The 24010-nt window shown below is 41.2% G+C and overlaps 1 protein-coding gene across 1 annotated transcript in view; it reads left to right on the forward strand.

Annotated features, from left to right (window-relative positions):
• Positions 1-24010, forward strand: part of CSRP2 (cysteine and glycine rich protein 2) — a 24913-nt gene continuing 903 nt past the window's right edge. Inside the window, exons 1-5 of the mRNA XM_003405217.4 lie at positions 1-64; positions 15579-15691; positions 18545-18713; positions 22690-22819; positions 23490-23583. Coding sequence (XP_003405265.1) covers positions 15580-15691; positions 18545-18713; positions 22690-22819; positions 23490-23583 — 505 coding nt within the window. The 5' untranslated portion in view covers positions 1-64; position 15579. The remainder of the gene's footprint in view (positions 65-15578; positions 15692-18544; positions 18714-22689; positions 22820-23489; positions 23584-24010) is intronic.

Below are 24010 nucleotides of genomic sequence, written 5' to 3' on the forward strand. Positions count from 1 at the left end.
ACCTGCGCGCTCACTCGGGCCTTGGCATCTCCGCCCACCGTGCCGGCTCCCGCGTTGAACTCGAGTGAGTAGCGGCACGGGGGTTACTCGGCGGCGCCTTTGACCTTGGGGAAGGGGTGTATCCACAGCCTCCCGCGATCCTCTGGCTGCCCTGCCGGGCCCCCGTGCTCTCTAATATCCCCATCCCGGCCCTCATTTGCGTCCCAGGGTTCTCCTCACCCCTGCGCCCCCATTCCTGCACACACCTGTGCGCGGCATCTCCCCGAGGCCGCTCCGGCCCTACCCTCGGATCCTGGGCCTCGGGGGGCAGATAAATAATCGTGCGTGACCTTTTCTCAGTACCTGTTCCTCTGGAGGAAGGGCGGGCTCAAGAGTTTTGTGTTGCTGCTAATCCGCCTTTTGGGCGTCGTGAGACAGTAGCCTTGGGCCCCTGCTGCAGCACTGGTTCTCTTTCCGCTGACGGGGGGAGGGGCCGAGGCCGGAGTCTCGGGGTCCCGCGCCCCGGAGTACCGTGTACGCTGCGGGCGACCTTTCCAAGGGCTAGTTTGGTGCCCTGGGGTGGGGTGGGGGCTTCTGCAGCCCGCGAATCTCGGAATCCTTCCCCTGCTGTGCTGTAGCGTTCAGGCCTCCCCATTGTTTGGTGGTCTCTGCCCACCAAGCACCGAACCTTAAACGTTCAAAGAAAAGCAGTGAAACGTCAAGTCGATTCTGGAACTTTCTACCGTTCAGGTACAAACAGGGAAGCCACAATGCTTGATTGTGGAATTCTGCAACAAGTCCTGAAAATCACATCCTCGGTTCCAGAACTCCACGTAGGCAGCCCCTGGAAGCCCGATCCCCTTCTAAGCCAGGATACTTGCTGAAGGGCATTTTTTTTTTTTTTAAATGGTCACCCAAAATGGTTATCTTGTTTTATTTGCAGTTTGTAGACCAAGCACATTTTCACTTTATAAATGCTTCTTGATACATAAAACTCTACTTTTATTTTGAGTAGTATTTAACTCGCGCAGTAAAAATGGTCTCTCCAGTACTTGACTTTTCTAATTAACCTCTTTCAAAGCTCTGCCTATAAAATGCCAAGAACTCAACTAGGACAGCCACAAAGTTGGCTCTGATTTGACCCAAATATTCAGGGATGTGATGGGTGATAGATTTTAAACGGGAGAAATCTCCCATACTTTCAAAACTGCATACCAAAACGTATAACCAATTTCATGAAATCCTCCCTGGTCTCCAGCTACCACCTCTTGGGTCGTGGTTCTCTCACGTTGATTGCCACTGATACTTTATCAGTACTTCTCAGGGTTCTTTCTACTCTGCATTCTAGTACCCTCTGCGCCTTCAGAGTGGAAGTAGTTACTCTAGAGGCAAGATCTACATCTTGAGTCTTTGAGACTCAGTGCTTCAGTAGGTGAGGTTAAGGTGGTTGGACCTGAGCTAATATTGGTTGAATGCATAAATAAAGTTGTAGTTGTGAGGAACAAATGTTAATTTGACTCAGACAATAAATATTTCCTAACAAATGTTTCCAAACAAAAAGTTTATCATAAATTTTTAATGGAATTCTCAAAATGTATGCGACAAATATTGATTGAGCACCTACTGTATTCTAGGGACTGTGCTGAAAGTAATACTAATTGGAGCCCTGCCCTGATGGAAATGCAAAATCACTTAGATTTTGGGGAAATTGTATTTCTAAAACAGCAAGAATGTGGTATAGCGTAGAAGGGCAGCAATAAATGAGGGGCATTTGAAGCCTTGGTCCAGCCTCAGCTCTGCCACTAAATAGCTGTAGAGATTTGGGCCTATCATATGTCTTCTCTGTCAAAGATGAGATGAATCAGATGATCCAGGGAGAGGGAGCTCCCTAAGGGAGAGGAAGCATGGCATGGCAGGAAGGGCAAGACCAAAGCCAGTTGGACCCAAATTCATAGCCCAGCTCCAGCACTCTTTGGTTTAATGACCTTAGGCAAATTACTTTGCTTTCTGGTCTCAGTTACATCATCTTGTAAAATGGGTGTAATGGCACATACTTTGCAGGTTGCTGAAGGCATGTTGATGCTTATACAGAGCCCAGCCCAGCCAGGGAGAGGTTCTTTGTAATTAGAAAATGTTCTTCTGCAGCCTGGTTGAATGGGGTAGAGGGAGCTAGCAGAGAGCAGACTTAGACTTGAATTGTACCTTCAGGGCTTTGCCTGGAGGCCAACTTTCTTCATGTTCACAGGTTTGCTCATGGCATTGGGTCATTTCTTCGGCTGGTATTTGCACAGCATCTCTTGGGCTCTGTTCTGAAAATTTTTATATGCTGATCCCAGACTTCCTTGGAACCTTGATTACCTAGGTGGGAATTCCTGGTTTTGTGTCATTGATACTTTTGGCGATCTGATGAAGCCTCTGGATGCTTTCTGAGAATGTTTTTAAGTGCATAAAAATAAAGTACATGGTACCAAGTTTACCATTCCCAAGAATTTCGAGTAATCTGTGGAATCCTGGTTAAGAATCCTAGACTAATGGCAGTGTTTCTTAAACTAGATTGTGGCAGGATGGGGCATAAATTCTGATTTTAAAAATCATACATTTTAAGTCTTAGAGGGAAAAATCAATAGAAGTATATTATGAATCATCTGCAAAGGATATCAGGCTCCTTGCATTTTTGTTTACCACTTCATTGTGCCAGTGTTACTACTGATTGTCTTTGACTAGTAACAGTTAAGCGCTAGGCTGCAAACAGAAACGTAGGTGGTTTGAACCTATCCGTGGCTCTGAGGGAGAAAGATTTGGCAATCTGTTTCTGTATAGATTACAGCCTTGGAAACCCTATGGGGCAATTCTGCTGTTGTCTATAGGGTTACTATGAGTCACAGTTGACTGGTGGCATACAAGAAGAAGGTAGATGTGATATAATACCTTAGGACTAAATGACTTCCCAGCTCACTGTAGGAAAGAAGGTTTCATGATGGTTTCACAGTACTTCCAAAAGAGAACTATGGAGAGAGAATTGAATCCTCATCCAGCATACAGTGTACAGCGAAGGAAATAAATGACTTAAAAAGAACCTCTGCCTTAACCAGGGAGGTCAGTACTATGTCTGCGCTGCTAGCAATGGTTTAATTTCAGTGCAGCATTAGCAATCAAATCGAATCAGTACAGTTGATTTGAATTTTATTGGTATTATAAATTGAATTGGTAAATTTGTTTTGGTTTCACAGTTATGAGCCATTTAATATCTCAGTTGTTACAAGGATTAAATGAGTTAATATAAGTAAACTACTTAACGTAAGTAAAGCATATAATAAGCTTTATGTACGTGTTTGATATTATTATTACCTATCACTTGACAAAAAGGAGGCTAGTGGCACAGTGGTTAAGCACTTGGCTGCTAAGCGAGAGGTCAGCAGTTCAAACCCACCAGCTGCTTAGCAGTAGAAAGATGTGGAAGTCTGCTTGCATAAAGATTACAGCCTTGGAAACCCTACGGGGCAGTTCTGTCCTGTCCTGTCCTGTAGGGTCACTATGAGTCCAAATCGACTTGATGGTAACAGGTTTGGTTTGGTTTGTTTTATCACGTGGCAGGCACTAGTCTAAGTGCTTTACATGCATTGCTTAATCTCAGAATGCTCTTATGATAACCATTTTTAAAATGAGAAAACTAACAGATCAAATAACTGCCTTAAGATCATTCAGCAAATCAACAGACTTGTCATAAAAATCTAGGTCTGACTTCATGTAAAATTATACAAACATTACAGTGTTTGAATAATAAATATCTTGTAGTTTGCACCAATAGAGCCCTTGCTACTGTGGATGTAGCATGGTTGCACTTTAATTACATATGTGATTTGGTAGGGAGTATCCAACTCTGTGTCAAGGATTCTGCTGTACTCCAAGTGGAAGACATAAATGATAACCGGGTATAGCATTAAGAGTTATAATGGTGAGGCTGGGATGAACATAGGAAAGTTTACTAGAATAGCAACAGGGATTCCCTTTGTAGTGAGGTTAGGCTTTAGTGTGAGGTTAGATAGGAATGGGAGAGAGCCTTTTGGTTGAAGGTGGCAGTTTGGGTTTGAGATTGGTGCATAGAGAGAGCATTTATTAACTGCTAGTTGAATGGATAAAGACTGGGTGGACAGGACGGTGTTCCTGTGCTTAATTTGGTAACTCAGTGATTGATAATTCTTAGATGATTTAAATGGTTTCCATCTCTAGTGTTTTCCTGTAGGAAATCTGATACGAGAATGTTTGGGGAGTCAAAATATGAGTGGGTTGCACTGGAATATGCTTCTTTAGAAATTAGTGACCTCTGCAATTCACTTAACAACTGAGCTTTAGGTAGCCATATTGAGGCCCAGTAGTGCTCCTGAAGGAAAAGGAAACCAATGTTTGTGTAGTACTGGCTCTTTGCCAGGTACTTTACAAACATTATGTCATTAAATCCTTAAAACGATTCTGTAAGATAATTCTCACACATTTCCAAGTTACAGATGAGCAGTTAAGGCTTAGAGGTTAAGAAACTTGGCAAAGATCACAGAGCTGATAGCTGGTTTTCAGATTTGTGCTAGGGATGGATTATCCAATAAGCACGGTACACATAGGCTTAATTGTGCTTACTTACTAATCAATAGTGCACAATTTCACCTGGTTTTCACCAGGAAAGGACAGAGGTCACCTTACTTAGGATAAAACTAGGTCCTTTACGCCACATGGCTTTAAAAAAAATGTTGAATTAATATATTTATATGAGAATTTCATAAAAGTTATAAACATGTACAGTATTTATATCCTTACCCTATTCTAGAAGGAATGAAGTCAGAAGTTATGAATGAGGGAGGGAGGGAAGTCACTTGCCTTGATGAGTAGGGGTTAGAGGTATAATGAGTGAATATATGAGATGAGTAAGGGAAGATGAATATTAATAGCAAAGGCTGAACACTGCTAAATACTGATGATAAAGGCTACCATTCATTGAGTGCCTGCTATATAATGGAACACTTGAGCTGAAATAGACTAGTATTGGCCATTTTGAATTGAACAATCATATGGTGTACTATGCTGGGAATGCCGAATTAAAAAGGAATTGTGTCATGTTGATTATCAAAAAGAACATTTCAAATTTATCCTAAAGCACAACGCTGTCAGTGATAGGAAGGAAAACCAATTAACATGACTATTATTCAAATTTACGAACCAACTACTAATGCCAAAGATGAAGAAATTGAAGATTTTTACCAATATCTACAGTCTGAAATGGATCAAACATACAATCAAGATGTATTGATAATTACCGGTGATTGGAATGCGAAAATCAGAAACAAAAAGGATCAGTGGTTGGAAAATAACGGCCTTGATGATAGAAATGATGTAAGAGATCACATTATAGAATTTTGCAAGACCAACGACTTCTTCATTGCAGATACCTTTTTACCAACATAAACTTTGACTATACACATTGTTTTAGTTATCTAGTGGTGCTATAACAGAAATACCACAGGTGGATGGCTTTAACAAAGAGAAATTTATTTTCTCACAGTCTAATAGGCTAGAAGTCAAAATTCAGGGCATCAGCTCCAGGGGGAGGCTTTTTCTCTCTGTTGGCTCTGGAGGAAGGTCCCTGTCCTCAATCTTCCCATGGTCAAGGAGCTTCTCAAGTGCAGGGACCTGAGTCCAAAGGACACACTCTGCTCCTGGTGCTTCTTTTTTGGTGGTATGAGGTCCCCAACTCTCTGCTTGCTTCCCTTGCCTTATATCTCTTGTAAGATAAAAGGTGGTCCAGGCCACGCCTCAGGGAAACTCCGTTTACTTTGGAGCAGAGATGTGACCTGAGCAAGGGTGTTATGTCCTACCCTAATCCTCTTTAACCACAGGCAGAGATTATGATTTATAACACACAAGAAAATCACAAAATGGAAGACAGTCACACAAACTGGGAATCATGGCCTAAGCAAGTTGACACATATTTTGGGGGGATGCAATTCAATCCATGAGACTCTACCCTGTGGCCCCCAAAAATTCATGTCCTTGCCACATGTCAAACACATTCACCCCATCATATCATAGCAAAAGTCTTAAATCAGCTCCAAGTTCAAAGTCAAAAAAACTCCTCTTCATCTGTGAAATCTAGAATACAAGTTATCTGCTTCCAAACAATGGTAGAACAGGCAGGCACAAGCTAGACATTTCTCTTACAAATGGGAGAAATTGGAAGAAAAGAAGACATAACAGGCACCATGTAAGTCAGCAGAACACATTACATTAGCTCTCCAGGCTTGAAAAGAATCTTCTTTTCTCTGAGACAGATTACACAATGGCCCTGCCCTCCAGACTCTAGGTATTAGCCATACTCTCCAGATTCTGAGTGGAGGCCCCTCAGCCCTGGACTTCAGCTCCACCTTCCAGGCCCAATGGGACAAGAACTCTGCTCCCTGGGATTTAGGCGCACCACTCTCCTCGTCCATCTGAGTGGGGGACTCCAGAAACACCAGAGGTCCTGGCCATTAGAGACTGAGGCAGCTCGTCTTCTTGTGTTCCTTGTCTCATCAGCTTCTGCGTCCTGGTATTGTGGCCCCTTGGCACCTCGGGCCTCATGCCTGCATCTGCCCTCCTGGGACAAGTGTTCCAAAGCTCTGTAGCTCACTGATAAGTGCCTAGAGGCACCCCACTCCTCCAGGAAGCCTCCTGGGCACAGGCACTCAGCTTTCTTGCTCATTGGGTTGGCAAGCCTAGCTCTACCGTTAAGTGCCCAAAGGCACCCCACTCCGCCAGGAAGCCTGCGCACAGGCACTCAGCTGTCTGGCTCCGTGGGTCAGCTCCAGTGCTGTCTGGCGCTGGTCTTCTGGTTTTGCTGCTGCTGGTCCTCTTCCACTGCCACTCCTCTATCCATTCACAGTTTCAAAACCATTTCCACATTTTAGGTGTCTGTTAGAGGAGCACCCCACTCTTAGTACCAAATTCAGTCTTAGTTATCTAGTGCTGCTATAACAGAAAATATCACAAGTGGATGGCTTTAACAGAAAAATTTATTTTCTCACAGTCTAGTAGATTAGAAGTCCAAATTCAGGGCATCAGCTACAGGGGAAGTGTTTCTCTCTCTGTTGGCTCTGGAGGAAGGTCCTTCCTGTCAATCTTCCACTACACTAGGAGCTTCTCCGTGCAGGAACCCGGGGTCCAAAAGACAAGCTCTGCTCCTGGTGGTTCTTTCTTGGTAGTATGAGGCCCCCAACTCTCTGCTTGCTTCCCTTTCCTTTTATGTCTTGTAAGATAAAAGGTGGTACAGACAACACCCCAGGGAAACTACCTTTACATTGGGTCAGGGATGTGACCTGAACAAGGGTGTTATATCCCGCCCTAAATCCATTTTCACTACAGGCAGAGGTCATGATTTATATAACACATAGGAAAATCACAAAATGGAGGACAGCCACACAATACTGGAAATCATGGCCTAACCAAGTTGACACATATTTTGGGGGGACACAATTCAATCCATCACACATGTGGACCTTGCCAGATGGAATACACAGGAATCAAATCAACTACATCTGTGGAAAGAGATGATGGAGAAGCTCAATATCATCAGTCAGAACAAGGACAGAGGCTGACTGCAGAACAGACCATCAATTGCTCATATGTAAGTTCAAATTGAAGCTGAAGAAAATTAAAACAAGTCCCCAAGAGCCAAAATAAAATCTTGAGTATATCCCACCTGAATTTAGAGACCATTTCAAGAATAGATTTAATGCATTGAAAGCTAATAACTGAAGACCAGATGAGTTGTGGGATGACATCAAGGACGTGATACACAAAGAAAGCAAAAGGTCATTTAAAGAGACAGGAAAGAAAGAAAAGACCAAAATGGATGTCAGAAGAGGCTCTGAAACTTGTTCTTGAATGTAGAGTTGCGAAAGTGAATGGAAGAAATGATGAAGTAAAAGAGGTGAACAGAAGATTTCAAAGGGCAATGCAAGAAGACAAAATATTATAATGAAATGTGCAAAGATCTGGAGTTAGAAAACCAAAAGAGAAGAACATGCTCTGCATTTCTCAGACTGAAAGAACTACAGAAAAAATTCCAGCCTCAAGTTGCGATTTTGAAGGATTCTATGGGCAAAATATTAAATGATGCAAGAAGCATCAAAAGAAGATGGAAGGAATACACCAAGTCACTGTACTAAAAAGAATTGGCGGACGTTCCATTTCAGGAGGTAGCATATGATCAAGAACCAATGGTATTGAAGGAAGAAGTCCAAGCTGCAACGAAGGCATTGGCAAAAAATAAGGCTCCAGGAATTGATGGACTACCGATTGAGATGTTTTAACAAACTGAAGCAGCACTGGAGGTTGTCATCTATGCCAGGAAATTTGTAAGTCAGCTACCTGGCCAACTGACTGGAAGAGATCCATATTTGTGCCCATTCCAAAGAAAGGTGATCCAGCAGAATGTGGAAATTATCAAACAATGTCATTAATATCACAGGCAAGTAAAATTCTACTGAAGATAATTCAAAAACGGGTGCAGCAGTAGTACATCGACAGAAACGGTCAGAAATTCAAGCTGAATTCAGAAGAGGATGTGGAATGAGGAATATCATTGCTGATGTCAGATGAATCTTGGCTGAAAGCAGAGAATATCAGAAAGATGTTTACCTCTGTTTTATTAACTGTGCAAAGACATTCAACTGTGTGGATCATAACAAATTGCGGATAACATTGCAAAGAATAGGAATTCCAGAACACTTCATTGTGCTCATGCAGAACTTATACATAGACCAAGAGACAGTCATTTGAACAGAACAAGGGGATACTGCATGGTTTAAAATCAGGAAAGGTATAAGTCAGGGTTGTATCCTTTCACCATATTTATTCAGTCTGTGTGCAGCACAAATAATCCCAGAAGCTGTGTTATATAAAGAAGAACACAGCATCAGGATTAGAGGAAGACTAATTAACAACCTGATATGCAGATAACACAGCCTTGCTTGCTAAAAGGGAAGAGGACTTGTAGCACTTACCGATGAAGATCAAAGACTACAACCCTCAGTATGGATTATACCTCAACATAGAAATGAAAATCCTCACAACGGGACCAATAAGCAACATCATGACGAATGGAAAAAAGATTGAAATTGTCAGAGACGTCATTTTACTTGGATCCATAGTCAATGCCCATGGAAGCAGCAGCCAAGAAATCAAAAGACGCGTTGCATTGGGCACATCTGCTGCAAAAGACATCTTTAAAGTGTTAAAAAGTAAAGATGTCACTTTGAGGGCTAAGGTGTGCCTGACCCAAGCCTTGGTATTTTCAATCACCTTGTAAGAGTGGGAAAGCTAGACAATGAATAAGGAAGACCTAAGAAGAAATGACGCCTTAGAATTAAAGTGTTGGCAGAGAATATCGCATATACCATGGACTGCCAGAACGAATAAATTTTTCTTGGAAGAAGTACAGCCAGAATGCTCCTTAGAAGGGAAGATTGCAAGGCTTCATCTTACGTACTTTGGACGTGTTATCAGGAGGGTCCAGTCCCTGGAGAAGAACATCATGTTTGCTAAAATAGAGGGTCATGGAAAAAGAGGAAGACCCTCAATGAAATGGATTGACACAGTGGCTGCAACAGTGGGCTTAAACATAACAGTGATTGTGAGGACTGTGCTAGACTGGGCAGTATTTCGTTATGTTGTACGTAGAGTCACTATGAGTCGGAACCAACTTGACAGCACTTAACAACAACACTATATAAGCATTCTGTCATCTAATTGGAAACCCTGGTGGCATAGTGGTTAAGTGCTGCCGCTGCTAACCAAAGGGTCAGCAGTTCAAATCCGCCAGGCGCTCTCTTGGAAACTCTATGGGACAGTTCTACCCTGCCCTATAGGGTCGCTATGAGTTGGAATTGACTCAATGGCACTGGGTTTGGTTTTGGTTTGGTGATCATCTAATTAGCTTAACTACTAGATAAGGAAGGCCAGGTTGAGGATTTGGCTTTGCTAGAAGGAGCCAAATGGAACACATAGCTGACCAGTAAGACGTGAGGAGCCTATCCTTGGATCAGTGGTATTCGCTTAGATGAAGAGAGTAGACTAAACAGGTAATGTGGGTAGCAGAGGAAAAAAAAAAATTTAGAACAGGCATTGAATAAGGGTTAATTTCCAATTAACTACAGTTCTCAACGCCTGGCCTTGCTAAAATTATTGTAATCAGGGAGGATGCTTTAACAAGTGACTTCCTTGGATGTGGTTCAAAATGATACTGGTTTACAATAAATTCTCTCCTTTGGGAAATTCAGTTATAACAAGGATCTAGTGTAATAACAAAGTCCTGTATGTAGTAAGAAAATGTCAAAGCTTCTGGAAGTACTTAGAATATGGCTTTATAGACAAAATCACTCTAGATCTTCAGTATTACAGCGGATAACTTAAATTGTAAGAGGCAACACGTAGACTTGGGACTCATGGATTCAAGTCATTCAGTCTAGAATTAGATGGTAAATGAAGCCCAGGTAGTATGAGAATGATCTGTGTGGTCATTTTGTGGTTCTCAGTTGGTTACCTAGAAGATGAGGTAACTTTACCACAAGGTGACTCAGATTTAGACTGCAGTGATTTTCCCCTAAGGTTAAGTCTAATGAATCTGGGTGGTGTATTAGACTGGGGAGAAGCAACAAAGATAAATTGCACATAGGTGTGTTCAGATGTAAGCCAAGCTTTTTAAACTAATGCGGTGGACTTAGTTGCTGGAACTCTTTCAGACACTGAAAACTAAGGCACAAGATGAAGAAACAGAATAACCCTGTATTTGGCCTATTTTGTGAGATGTGTGTAAAGTGGGATTTTATCTCTCCTCTTGCCATTTTGTAAATTAATACATAGGATTGGGCAAGGGCATGCAGCCCGGATTGCTCAGTGCAAATCCAGTCTGCTGTGATTTATGTCAGCTTTTGTGGAGTGGTGCTGCCAAAGGCTTACAGGAAAAATGAAGCCTTGATTTTTTTTTATATGCACAGCAATGCCAAGAGTGACAGAAATGGAAGAGCCTCCCTCGCACTTCCCCATGCAAGTCCAGGAAACATCCAAAGGGCTTCAGCCTGGAAGTGTAAATTTGAACTTCGTTTATCAGTCACTAACATAAGTGGAACTATTGTATTTGCCATTTGTTTCAATGTCCCTGAAAAAGAAAGCAAAAATTTTTAATACTTGTGGTTTAAAAAAAAAAAGCCAAACCCTTTGTCAGTGAGTCCATTCCAACTTATAGCGACCCTATGGGAGAGGGTAGAACTGCCCTGTAGGGTTTCCAAGGAGCACCTGGTGGATTTGAACTGCCGACCTTTTGGTTAGCAGCCATAGTGCGTAATAACTGCGCCACCAGGGTGCGTGACTAATCAGCCAAATTTTTTCTACCCTGTTGTTCTGCAGCTATGTTCTTTAGGTGGGGTACTGATAGCAAGAGGGGTAGTATGAGATGCCATCTCCGTTCTCAGCCTAATGGACATCTGCCAAGGCATTTATTTGCCTTGTTTCATCATCACAATATCTTTGAGGTAGAGAGAGCTATTTTTCCCACCTTACCGATGAAACAGCTAAGCCAAACGTTGTACAAGTTTTCGCAGGTCTGTTTGACCCATCCAGCCTACTGACCCTCCTTCCTCCTTCCATTATATTTCAGACATACGAAATACAGAATTTAAGGGTCATCCACCTACCCCCATCCAGTTTAGAAAAGAAAACAGCAAATCCAGCTGAAGCTTTCTGAGGAGGCTCTGTGTTATACTATCTGCCTGTATCGTAGAGAAAGTTACTAAAGAAAGCCCTTAAACTGGATGGAATTTTAAAAAGGCTAATGACTTCGTGGCGTAGTGGTTAAGTGCTATGGCAGCTAACCAAAGGGTTGGCAGTTCAAATCCGCCAGGCGCTCCTTGGAAACTCTATGGGGCGGTTCAACTCTGTTCTGTAGGGTCGCTATGAGTCGGAATCGACTCGATGGCACTGGGTTTGGTTTTTGGTTTTTAATGACTTGGAAATTTAACATAGAATTTGAAGATGTCACAAACAAGTAGAACAGTACAGCCTTTGTCTTGATAAGCTTAGATTTAATAGGGGGTTATATAAGCAGGTTGAAAAAGGAAGGATTGTTTAAAGCAATAAAAATGAAATATTTTGCTATGCGCTAAATACTTTGGCTGGTCTGAGGAATAGAGAGACATGGTTCCCAGCCTTGAGGAGAAGAAGCTTCAAACATAGTAAGCTGGATGTTGTAGAACTTTGATAGGTATTTCCTGAAAAGATGACACATCCTCATTTGGCTGGTTTGGCATGTACAATAGAAATTAGACGAGACTTACAATGAGTAAATTTAAGGTAATCCTGAGTTACATTGGAAAAAAGGGACATATTTCCTCTTTAAAAAAAAAAAAAAAAGGCTGGCTTGTTAATGGCATGGAGGAGAATAACAGTGAGTAAATAGTTTTTTTTAATGTTACTCAAAGATGACCCCCCCCCAACCAAAAAGATAAATAAAACCCAGTGGCCTGGTTGCTGTTGAGTCATTTCTGACCCATGGCAATACCAAGTATGTCAGAGTAGACCTGTGTTCCACAGAGCTTTCAGTGACTGATTTTTTAGAAGTGGGTCTCCAGGCCTTTCTTCTAAAGCTCCTCTGAATGGACTTGAACTGCCAACTTTTTGGTTAGCGGTTGAACGTGTTAACCATTTGCACCAGTCAGGGACTCCAAAGACAGCCCAGCTTAACCTTAATCTTGATAAAAATCTGGTTCCTTATTGGAGACTGCTCCAAAGTAAATGTGTGTAAATATATAAGATACCTGGTTAATAAACAGCTCACTTTCTAGTATGATGAGAAATGCCTGAACAATAACAAAGTATTTTAGAAGCCAACTGGGCTATTTGATGCCTGGGATTGGATTTTGAGTAATTAGGGTGTCATCCACAAGCCTGGATTTGGACTTCGGTTTCTACAGGAATCATGAGAGGTGTCTGATGCATCCCAGAACATGGATAACTTTGGAGCCATACATAGGGCAAAGTCACTAACTGCACTCCAAACATAAGCCAGTGCAGGCTGCAGGAGGCAAGGCTTGTGTCTTAGGTTTACAGTCAGGTTCAAGTTTCATTCCAGATTTAAACAATGGAGCACCTATCTCCAAGAAAGGTAATAAAAGATTTATGAAACTACAAAAGGAAAGCTTGCAAATATATTCTGTTGTTGCTAGATATTGAGCCTTTGTGGATGCCTTTACAGTAGCCTGGTACTATTTGTGGACCCTTGGATTTACTTTGTTCTTGTCTGCCTGCTGAGAAGAGCATGAACCGTATCTAAATGCCCCACTGACCAACTTAGACCAGAGTGGGGTGGGTAAGAGAAGTAGGCTTTTTCCAAGTTGAGATCAATAACTATAGTTGTATCAGTCAGGAAGGGTGTATGTACGTGTATGTTGGTGACGTCTGTTTCAAGAACAGGAGCTTCAACTCCAAATGGCTTAAAAAGGGCATTTATTTGCTCACATAACTGAAGAGTAGAGGATGAGGTGAAGCACAGCTGAATTCAGGGGCTCAAAAACCTAGTCTTGCCATTTTGCTTTTCCTGTATTTTGGCTTCATTCTTAGATTTTTTTCTTGTAGCGGCTAGCTCTAAACCAAAGCCCTGGGTTCAGCTGTCATTGGACTATGTTGGATCATGTGACCATTCCTAAACTAATCACTATGGCCGGACAAGGAGAATGCAGTGATCTGATTGGCCATGACTTGAGTCACATACCCAGCTCTGGAGTTGGTGGTGAAATCAATACCATCTAAACCAGTGCTTCTCCAACTATTTGTGGTAAAGGACTATTCTTTTTATTTTAATTTCCAAGTAGAGACTGATACTTTGAATCTTTGTATACCCTGTTTAATAAGATGAGTCCATTAATCATGTTCTTGGTTGTTGCTGTGTAAAATTGTATAACATTTTCTAAATGCTGACTCTGAATTTTGTCCTGAATTGGTAACTGGCATGGTAGGCCATCACCAGGAGACCACGTTTTAATAAATACTTCTCCAAACCGTATGGACCAAGAAAAGGATGAATGCTTCTCTGAAAGAAAATCTGGGGAAGGTGTTGCCAGAAAAGGGGCAAGAGAATGGATGCCGGAAAAAACCCACCACAATTCTATAAATGCTTCTTTTGGAAAGGCCTTATCTTAATGCTCAGGAAACTGTTGGGTTGTGGATCTCTCAATGGTGTCAGATGGGCAGTAGGATAAGAGTTTACTGCCATCCTCTCCCCACCCCCACCCCCATTTTTATTTTAAGGATTGAAGATTCTTCAGTCTTTTTTGCTTAACAGCCCTCGTTTCCCCTTTTCTTTCTAGCCATGTTTGGGTCAGTAAGGAAATCTCAGCTTTCTTAACCGGCTATTTCCTAGAGAGTCAGGCAGCTCATCTGAGAATACTCAACAGGCAAAGGCTGAAAATAGCCATACATAGCAGAAAAGTCTGAAAAGGATGATGGAGAAAAATTAATTTTTTTCACCGTATATTTTTAGATACTCCCTAGGGCAGGGCAGACAAAACAACATGCCTTCTTAGCAGGACAACTTTTCTGTACTGGCTGAGGCACAAGAGTATGTTGACCATTCAGAACTAGGTATTTTAAACTGCATTCAGGTAGACCAATTTGTTGAGAAGGGAGATTAGAAAATGTGAGCCCTCCATTGCAGTCATATGATAGCCCAGGATTTAGACTTCCAGCTCCACCATTATGTCGTTACCACATTGTTCAGAGGTTATTCTGACCTACTCAACAAACAATTCATGGTACCAGGAAGGGGATTTGGTGGCATATTCTATATGAACTAACAGGCCTGTCAAAGAGGGAAAACCAACTCTTGGCTGAACTAGTTGATTTTCATGGTGAGGGGGGTGGGGGCATCACGAAGGGAAGACCTTGGGATTAGTGAAGCATAGACTTAAATCATAGCCATCTGGCTGGGTGTTTGTTGTGGTTACAGCAAGGCTCCATGCATGCAATTGTGCTAGTCACAAACACAACTATCTTTGCTACAGCCTCGCATAACTTGAGCAGACAGATACAATACTCGTTCCTGTGGGGCAATACGACACTTTTATTTTCCCTATAAAGTATGTCATAGCTGGTATATGTTAAATGTTAAGAATGTGGTGCTGTTAGAATGAATTAAACATGTAAGGAAAACTTCTCAAATGTAAGTTTTTAAAAATTTAATTGAAGATTGGGGATGGGGGAGGTGTTTGCCCTTGCCTTTCCCGTACTTCTTCCTTACTCCCGTGACCTGTAGTTTTCTATTGAATGCAGGCCTTTTGTGGGGAAAAATAAAACAACTTGTGCATGACAAGCCAGAGTTTTCTAATGAAAGCTGTAATTTGGAAGAAGGGATGAGGTTATTTTGGAGGAACGCAGGCCTTTTATAGATGTGGTTAGGGCAATTCATGAAAGAAAGAAATCTGTAGCCATCCCTTGGGTTTAACCAACCCTCTAGGGAGCCTGTAATGCACCTCATACAGTATGGGGACATCCTAAGGAGTTAACAGAGTCCTTTACTCCTTCAGAATGCCTGTCTGGGGAGGAGGAAACAAGTGTGGGGCCTGTGGGAGGACTGTCTACCACGCGGAAGAGGTACAATGTGACGGGAGGAGCTTCCACCGCTGCTGCTTTCTATGTAGTAAGTATCTCCGGGTGTTCAACCTTCGATAGAATTTGAGAGTAAAAGGCGTCAATTTACCTATTTAAGGAAAAAACTCTGGTTTTGCTAATAATGGTTATTTTAAAAGCATGGTGTTTTTTTATCTGTCTGTCCTCTTAAAAAAAAAAAAAATTAAGACGGTATAAATGCTCAGCCCAGCTGCAAGGACAGTGGACGTGACCCAGAACACTGCTTTCCTGGGTGGCCCCATGGCTCTGGCCTGCCTCTGGGTGGGCCTTTACTGGACATCGTTAGCACATCTGTCTCCCCTGCTGTGCTCTGAGCTCACTGTCCTTTACGTATGTGGTCTGCCACGTAGCCTAGTTTATGGCACGCAGGAAGGGCTCTGCCCGCATGCCTGAATGAATGATTGCTCCTCATCTACCCCGCTTTTTCTCTCTGGCTGAGTTTCTCTTTGAAAGCTACTTCCTTGTTTCACACCACACTGGTGATTGAATGATTAAATTCCTAGAAGCTCAAATTCTACCTTCTCTGGTAGTGAATGTTCTGAGTTATTTTTGGTTATTGATACTCTAAGGCAAAGGAACTTAGGGTATGAAAATCCCCTAAAGTCAAGTTAGGAGTTATTGTTGCTACCAGGCAGAAAACCATCACAGAGTCTAGTGTAGACAGGAAGTAGGACATAAAACAACCATGCCACTATGCTCTAAGGGCAGTAAATACCAGATAACGAAAGAAAAAGAACAAGAGACAAGCCCAAAAATTTAAGAAAAAAAAAAAAATCACTCTAATGACAGCTAAGTTTTCAGGTTTAAACCAGTAGAGTAGTTTAAGAAAGCTTTTCATTAATCTTACTTTTCTGATTCAAATGACAAACGTTCCTTTGATGAAGGATTTATTACCTGGGGAGGTACCTACCTATACATGCAGATACTTGCCACATCTATGGTACTGTGCAGTGAAAATTACTGTAAGAAACCAAATATATTAAAAATAAATTTACTTACATTAAGTAATGATCTTCAGAAAAAAAACTTCTAATCTGAATTACGCTTTTCCCCCTAGGCCCCAGCATTACAGTATCTGGACATCTTTATAGTGTAACTGCCTCACTGAAACAAAAAGTTACAAAGACTAAAAATCCAACAATGAATGTTTGCTATTTATGCCATTTCTCAGAAGAGGTGGTTTAACCATTTCTTCTCTTGGAAATTACTGATCTTTTTTTTTTTGGCAATCTATTTGTCAGCAGATTTATAACCAAGAGAGTATATGGTCAAAGAGGAAACAGACTTTAGGAATTGTTCTTAGTTTCATCTACGTTAAGGCATAAAGTCAGTGTTTACTAAATGTTGAGTTCTTTACTGGTAATTTTTACTAAACCAAAACCAAACCCATTACTGTCTAGTCAATTCCGACTCATAGAGACCCTATAAGACAGAGTAGAACTGCCCCATAGGATTTCCAAGGCTGTAAAATCTTTATGGAAGCAGACTGCCACCTCTTTTTCTCATGGAGTGGCTGGTGGGTTCAAACCACCAACCTTTTGGTTAGCAGCCGAGTGCCTAACCACTGTACCACCAGTGCTCCTTGGTCATTTTTACTGCTCCTTCCTAATAGGTGTCTCTGCTGACTAAAGCCTTTTAAGGAAATAACTCAGAGTAGTTTGTAGACCTATGAGAATTTTACTGCAAAGAATAGCGATAAGAACTGGGGAACGGAGCTACAGTTACATAGTCAAATTTTCACATACTTAAACTTGCTTTTTTTTTTTTTTTAAACTTGCTTTTAGTTAGTTTTCAAAACAGTATTGATTTTATATTTATTCTTTCAGTTAAGGGTCCTTACTATTTGTTTTTCAGCAATGTATGGTTTTAGATTAACTTTGTCTTTAAGCAAATAAAGACAACTTCAGTCTGAGATAATAGAAACTTCATGTTTTAAACCAGCCAGCTAGTCCAGCCTCCCCCCATCCCTCCTTGTTGTACTCCCTCCCTTCTTTTCACCCCCTCTTTTAAATAAGAGTAGAAAGACCCTTCCCCACTACACTCATCTTTTTACACTCATCTTTTATTGCCAGCTGCCCTATCGTGCCACCAATGAGCTCTCTCGTATTTTTTTTCCTCAGTTGAGGTTTTAGAAAGTGAAATAATGTCTGGATAAAACATGATGACATTTGGCAGTTTTATGAAGTGGGATATGTGGAAATGTCTTGTGGCAAGAAATCCATCAAGAAAGAATGTGTTTTCCTACGGGACAAGAGGGAAAACAAATGCAGACTGTAAGCCACTTGACGATTTTCAGACACACTTATCACTGCTGGAGAAGCCGGTGAGGAGATGAAAGAATAAGGCTTTTCCCCGTTGTGTGCTAGTGATGAAAACTAGAATTCTGGATGTACAACTGCTTTTGTACCAGCAAGGGTGCTTTTTAGGGAGGAAGGGCTACAGAGGCAACTAGCTACCCTTTTGTTCTTTGTTCTGTTGTGATTGAACAACACATGGTATAAAAGACAAAAGAGGTTAGGGGAACAAGGTGTTGGTAGGTTTATTCCTTTTGTTCATGTAACTATAGCTGTCTCTGCAACCTCTCACTCTTGGCAAGAGAAGAAAATCATACTGAAAAGCTTGAGGCATCTGGATGTTCAGACTCTGATATACTTCTGAAACAAGTATCATATCCATGGAGGAAGGTGGATCATCATTAAGTGTAGCTGACCAGTCCCGATGCTGCGCTGTGGCTTTGGGGAAACTAGGAATGTGAGAGAACCTGTGTCTTTACCAGTCGTAGACCATGTGTCTCTGCCACCATTGATTTAAGAAAATCAGCATCTCTGAAACATTTATTAAAGTCTAACTTTTTCCCCTTTAGTGGTCTGCAGGAAAAATTTAGATAGCACAACAGTGGCAATTCATGATGAAGAGATCTACTGCAAATCCTGCTATGGAAAGAAGTACGGGCCAAAAGGCTATGGCTACGGCCAGGGTGCTGGCACGCTCAATATGGACCATGGTGAGAGGCTGGGCATCAAGCCAGAAAGGTGAGTTAGGAAAGTGTGCTACCTTGAGAAATGACTTATAACAATTAATGTTGCTTGGTGAACAAAATCCCGGGAGTTTGCAGATCTTTATAGCTTAAAATAAGCAAACAAAATTTGATGTTACTTTCTAGTTTAAATGAGTGACTAATCTTTAAGCCAAAATATAGACCGTTTTGGACCTAACAGAGTTCTTATTGATTTATCCAATGATTTCTAGTTCTGGTTTTGTAGCATTTCAGGGTGTATCAAGGAGTCATGATCTTCTCAAGAGCAAACGATTTAAATTTACTTCCATTTGAAAAAAAGAAAAATACATTCAACACCACATTTGGGAGAACAGATGTCATGAAATCAAATGATAGAGAATGTGTTAGCAAAATCATGAGATGTGTTTCTCATGTGCAATTAAGCAGTAAATGAAAATTCTTCAGTAGCTCCTTCTATTTAAGAATCTTTCCTCAAGAAGTTTTCCCCTAACTTAAAATTTTTTACTTAGAATTAGGTCATGTTTTTTGATTCTTTGAGAAACTAGTGTTTAAAGGCTCCAGTACCAAAGTAGAAAGGTGTTAATTTTTTTTTAAAGTTTACTTTTTATTTCATCTTCAGGCTGAAGAATTTCATTTGGAATTTCCTCTTAATTCTGATTTTTAACACATTTGCCCCCTACTTAAGCTTTGCATTTTTTACGTCCATTTTATATTGAAGAAGCCAACATTGACGTAAGACCTCAGTAGAGACTGATGGGCCATTCCTTGGGCAGGACCTTAATTGTGCCGTTATAGTGGGCTGGGCACTGTGTAGTGTTAACATGTTGACTCATGTCATCCTCCCAACAACCTTAGAAGGATGAGTTTTCCATTGTACTCATGATCACATTGAGACAATGAAAATGGAGTAATTTGCCTAGGATCACTATAGTTAGCTAGAGTCTAGAATTTAATCTAGTCTGACTCCAGGCTTGGAGTCCCTGGGTGGTGCAAAGGGTTAATGTGCTGAGCTGCTAACTGAAAGGTTATAGGTTCTAGTCCACCCATAGGTGCTTTGTAAGAAAGGCCTGGTGATTTACTTCTAAAAAAAAAATCCATTGAAAATCGTATGGAGCACATTTCTATTCCAGCACACATGGGGTCTCCCAACTGGTAGTTAACTCCAAGCTTACAATCTTAAAACACTGTACTATATTAAAAACAAAGAAACAAACCTGTTGCCATTGAGTAGAACTGCCCCCATAGGGTTTCCAGGGAGCTCCTGGTGGATTCGAACTGCCGATCTCTTGGTTAGCAGCCATAGCTCTTAACCACTATGCCACCAGGGTTTCCCTGTGGTATATACCCACCCACTGCTGTCGAGTCAATTCCGACTCATAGTGATCCTGTAGGACAGAGCAGAACTGCCCCCATGGAGTTTCCAAGGAGCGCCTGGTGGATTCAAACTGCCGATCTTTTGGTTAGCAGCCGTAGCTCTTAACCACTACGCCACCAGGGTTTCCCTGTGGTATATACCCCCCCACTGCCGTCAAGTCAATTCCAACTCATAGCGACCCTATATGGCATGCCTGAAATAATAATACATGTGCTCAGTGCCTATTGTCTGCTGAACTGTTTTTGTTCTCTCTAATCCTCACAATAACTGAAGTGTATATACTGTGCCCCCAATTTACAGACAAAGAAACTAAGGCTCAGAAATTGCCCAGATAAGTAGCAGAGCCAGGATTTGAACCTATGTCCATCTGGCTCCAAAACCTACGTATGCTCTTTCCACCGTTGGGTGGGGCTACGTTAACGCCTACCTCTCTGTTCTTTGGGGGTTTTCCACGCACAGTTTTGGGCCTGGTGCCTTGTGTGCCAGTTGTACAAGAGCCAGTATTTACTGTTGCATATTTATTATGATCACTCACAGTAGCCCAGGTTACCTTTGTTTTTGTTAAAGTCCTTGGTTCTGTTTTCTGTTTTCAACTTGTTAAAATCCATTCTTGTCTCTGAAGTTGTGTTTCAACCCCTTCAAAACACATATGCCTCTACACCTTCCCTAAGCCAAACCAACTCATAGGTAAGTTGATGACTGACCATAGTTTTAAAGTCACCAAGATCAGTGACCTTCTTTATCTGCTCTTGGTTCTCTGCCTTCCCCAATGTGAGACCTGTGTGTTGGCCTGTCTCGACTTGTGCCCTTACCTGTTCCCCTTCTTCCCCTGGCCACATCCTAGTCATCCTTTAGAACCAAGTGTAGGGACTTCCTTTATCTAGAAGCCGTCCTTACTGATACCTGAACCCCAGTCTCTGAACTCCTAGTGTACTTGTAGTAATTTTAACAGGGTAATTTAGTCATGGGGATTAAACATTTTTACAATGATCTTTGGAGAGAGAGCACTGAGTAGGCAGGAATACTTTGGATTCAGACAGACCTGCATTTTTCAGTTCAGGCTCACGAATGGACTCAAACATAACAACTGTGAGGATGACACAGGACTGGGCAGTGTTTCTTTCTGTTGTATATAGGGTCGCTATGAGTTGTAACTGACTTGGGCAGTACGTAACAACTACTACTACTACTACCCCTTCAAGTTATTTACCATCTGAGCCCCCATTTCCTTTGTAATATGAGATAACAAAGTTATTAAAAGGTAGATGAAAGTTACTCTATGTGAAATTCTTGTTAACAGGAATCTGCTTGGCAGATTTGAAAATTGTTCTCAGGAATCTGGGCTCATAATTGCAAATGTTGGATCATTCTGAGTAATCTCTTAAAGATTACTTTAAAAAAATAAGTAAAGCAGTTAAGTTGTGACGTTTTGAAAAAATGTGCCTACATTAAGGACAATCGAAAAAGGCAATTCTGTGAATTATTACTATGAATTGGTATTTGTTGCTTAGAATAAAATTTCCAGTGGCCACATCAAATGTGAATTTTTAAAACTTAAACTTAGGTAGAGGTGAAGATTATGTACTATGAAAACTGTTAAATGAGTCCAAAAAGTAGATATAGTGGAGATGAAGACATTTGAAAGTACATGTGAAGAGTTAGAATAAAATTGTTTTATGAAAAAGCACTATTTCTGAATTAATATTTTGTTTGCTTTTAAATGGATATATAACTTATTTAATAAAATATAACTAGGAAAAAACTAATTGGCACCTAGCTACCTCTTGCTGAGTACCAAATGTTGTTTTTGTATCTTATCTACTCAACTAACTTAGGTTTTAGAAGCACTTTTAAATCTTCTCAAAGCCCCCAAGGTGCACCCAGTGCGTTCATGGACTTATTGAATGGTAAAATATTCCTGTAGAGAGAGAGCAAGGAGAAATAGGGTTTACCCAGTGCCCTGTCAACAGTGACAAAAATACCACTTTTACTTTTTTACAGAGAAAAAGAGAAATACATCACATAGTAATAGGCAAATTTTGTTTTTACCATGAAGAAAGTAGTTTACTCACACTTTGCCCTACTTAATATATTTTGGGAAATTAAGTAATTCGTAAAACATGCTTAACTTTCTTAATTACAAACTACTTGAGTAAACTGACATATTTGGAGAAATTTTTAACTACTTAGCAATGAATGTTCAGTCTTCTGTGAAGTAAAACTAGATGTGGATCCAGCGGTACAAATATTAAGTATATCTGGCATAAAAATAAGTGCTAGGGTGGGTTTTTATAAAGCATAGCATATTTGTTTAGTGGAGAGGCTAGCACTGGGGATTAAATAAATTTTGATGAATTTAGACCTAGAGGGATAGATATGTAAGTTTGGAGCCTTGTCTGTCTGGTCGTAACAATAATGAGTCCATAAATAGGTCAGAGTAATAACTCTGGCCACTGCACTGAGATTAATTTCTTCTTTCTTCTTTCCCTATGCTGGCCTGTGAAGGCCTCCAGCCATGAGATATTATGACAGTTAAGTCCCAGAGTTCCTGCCTCGTGGATTTATAGGGCCCTTTGGAACATCTTGCCTAAAATTCTTTTCCCCTTTCCACAAGTGTTCAACCTCACAGTCCTACAACAAATCCAAATACTTCTAAATTTGCTCAGAAATACGGAGGTGCTGAGAAATGCTCCAGATGCGGAGATTCCGTATACGCCGCTGAGAAGATAATTGGCGCTGGGAAGGTAAGTGCTGTTCTGAATTACTAACAGCGACTGGCTCCTCCCCAGGGAAGGTAAGTGCTGTTCTGAATTACTAACAGCGACTGGCTCCTCCCCATCCCATCTCTTCCAAGCTCACCACATCCCACTCAGGCGCTCTGTCTTATAAATGCCTTAGATTAACCTTTTTTTTTCCCTGTCTGAATCATTGATTTTTTGAAGTGATGCTCTTTGACACATCACATCTGTGTTTAAAAGAATCTTGAAACTTGTGTTCATAGGGGGGTGTTTGTAAAGATTGTTAACTAAAAAGGCCAGAATGTTAGCAAATCTGAAATCTGCAGGTTATTCAGTGAAGAAAACAGTGAACCAGAGTCAGGAGACCTGATGCTACTTAGCTGTGTGACTCTGAGCTGCAATCTTCTCAGCCATAGAGGCTACCTTTAAAGGAACTGACCAGCTGACACTGCCCTTAGGAAAATGGCCCTTTCATGGTATAGCTCCCAGTCCATATATTCTGTGAATGAAGTTTGAACCCAACCCTTCTGTACGTGGCCAAGAATGTAGATACTGGCCAAGAATGTAGAAGAGTTCATCTTGGGTTGATCTTCTTAAGCCACTTCTTGCCACAATGTCTAAATTATATCGCAGAAAAAAAGCCCCTCAAGCATGTTAACACACTTGTCTTTTCTAGCCCTGGCATAAAAACTGTTTCCGATGTGCCAAGTGTGGGAAGAGTCTTGAATCGACCACTTTGACTGAGAAGGAAGGTGAAATCTATTGCAAAGGTAAAAATAATTTATCACTGTCCGTACGAATATCCCACATTAGCTACTGGTGAATGAACTGTCACCAGCTTAAAAAGGGGGGGGGGGGGCGCGAAGGGCATTCTGAAAATAGGGACGAGCAGAGCAGACATATTGCCCTTGGCTATTTGAAAATAAAAAGTCCAGACATGCTTACAGGTGACATTAGAGAACCTCAGCAATTCTGGATGATGTGATAAAGTTCTTGATCATTTAAAAACTCCCCTCAAAACAAAACCACAAAGTTTTTTTTCAACCTCGTATTTTAAGCAAATCATACATGAAAGTAATAAAATACATAATTTATGTGGCCTGATTTTCATGCTTGCAACTCAGTGGGACCATGAGCCGAACACTAGAAACCAGAATCCTGGAACTTGCCTTTGCAACTTTAAGACACTACATAACA

The sequence above is a fragment of the Loxodonta africana genome, chromosome 4, assembly GCF_030014295.1.
Source record: "Loxodonta africana isolate mLoxAfr1 chromosome 4, mLoxAfr1.hap2, whole genome shotgun sequence".
NCBI classification, from domain to species: Eukaryota; Metazoa; Chordata; class Mammalia; order Proboscidea; family Elephantidae; genus Loxodonta; species Loxodonta africana.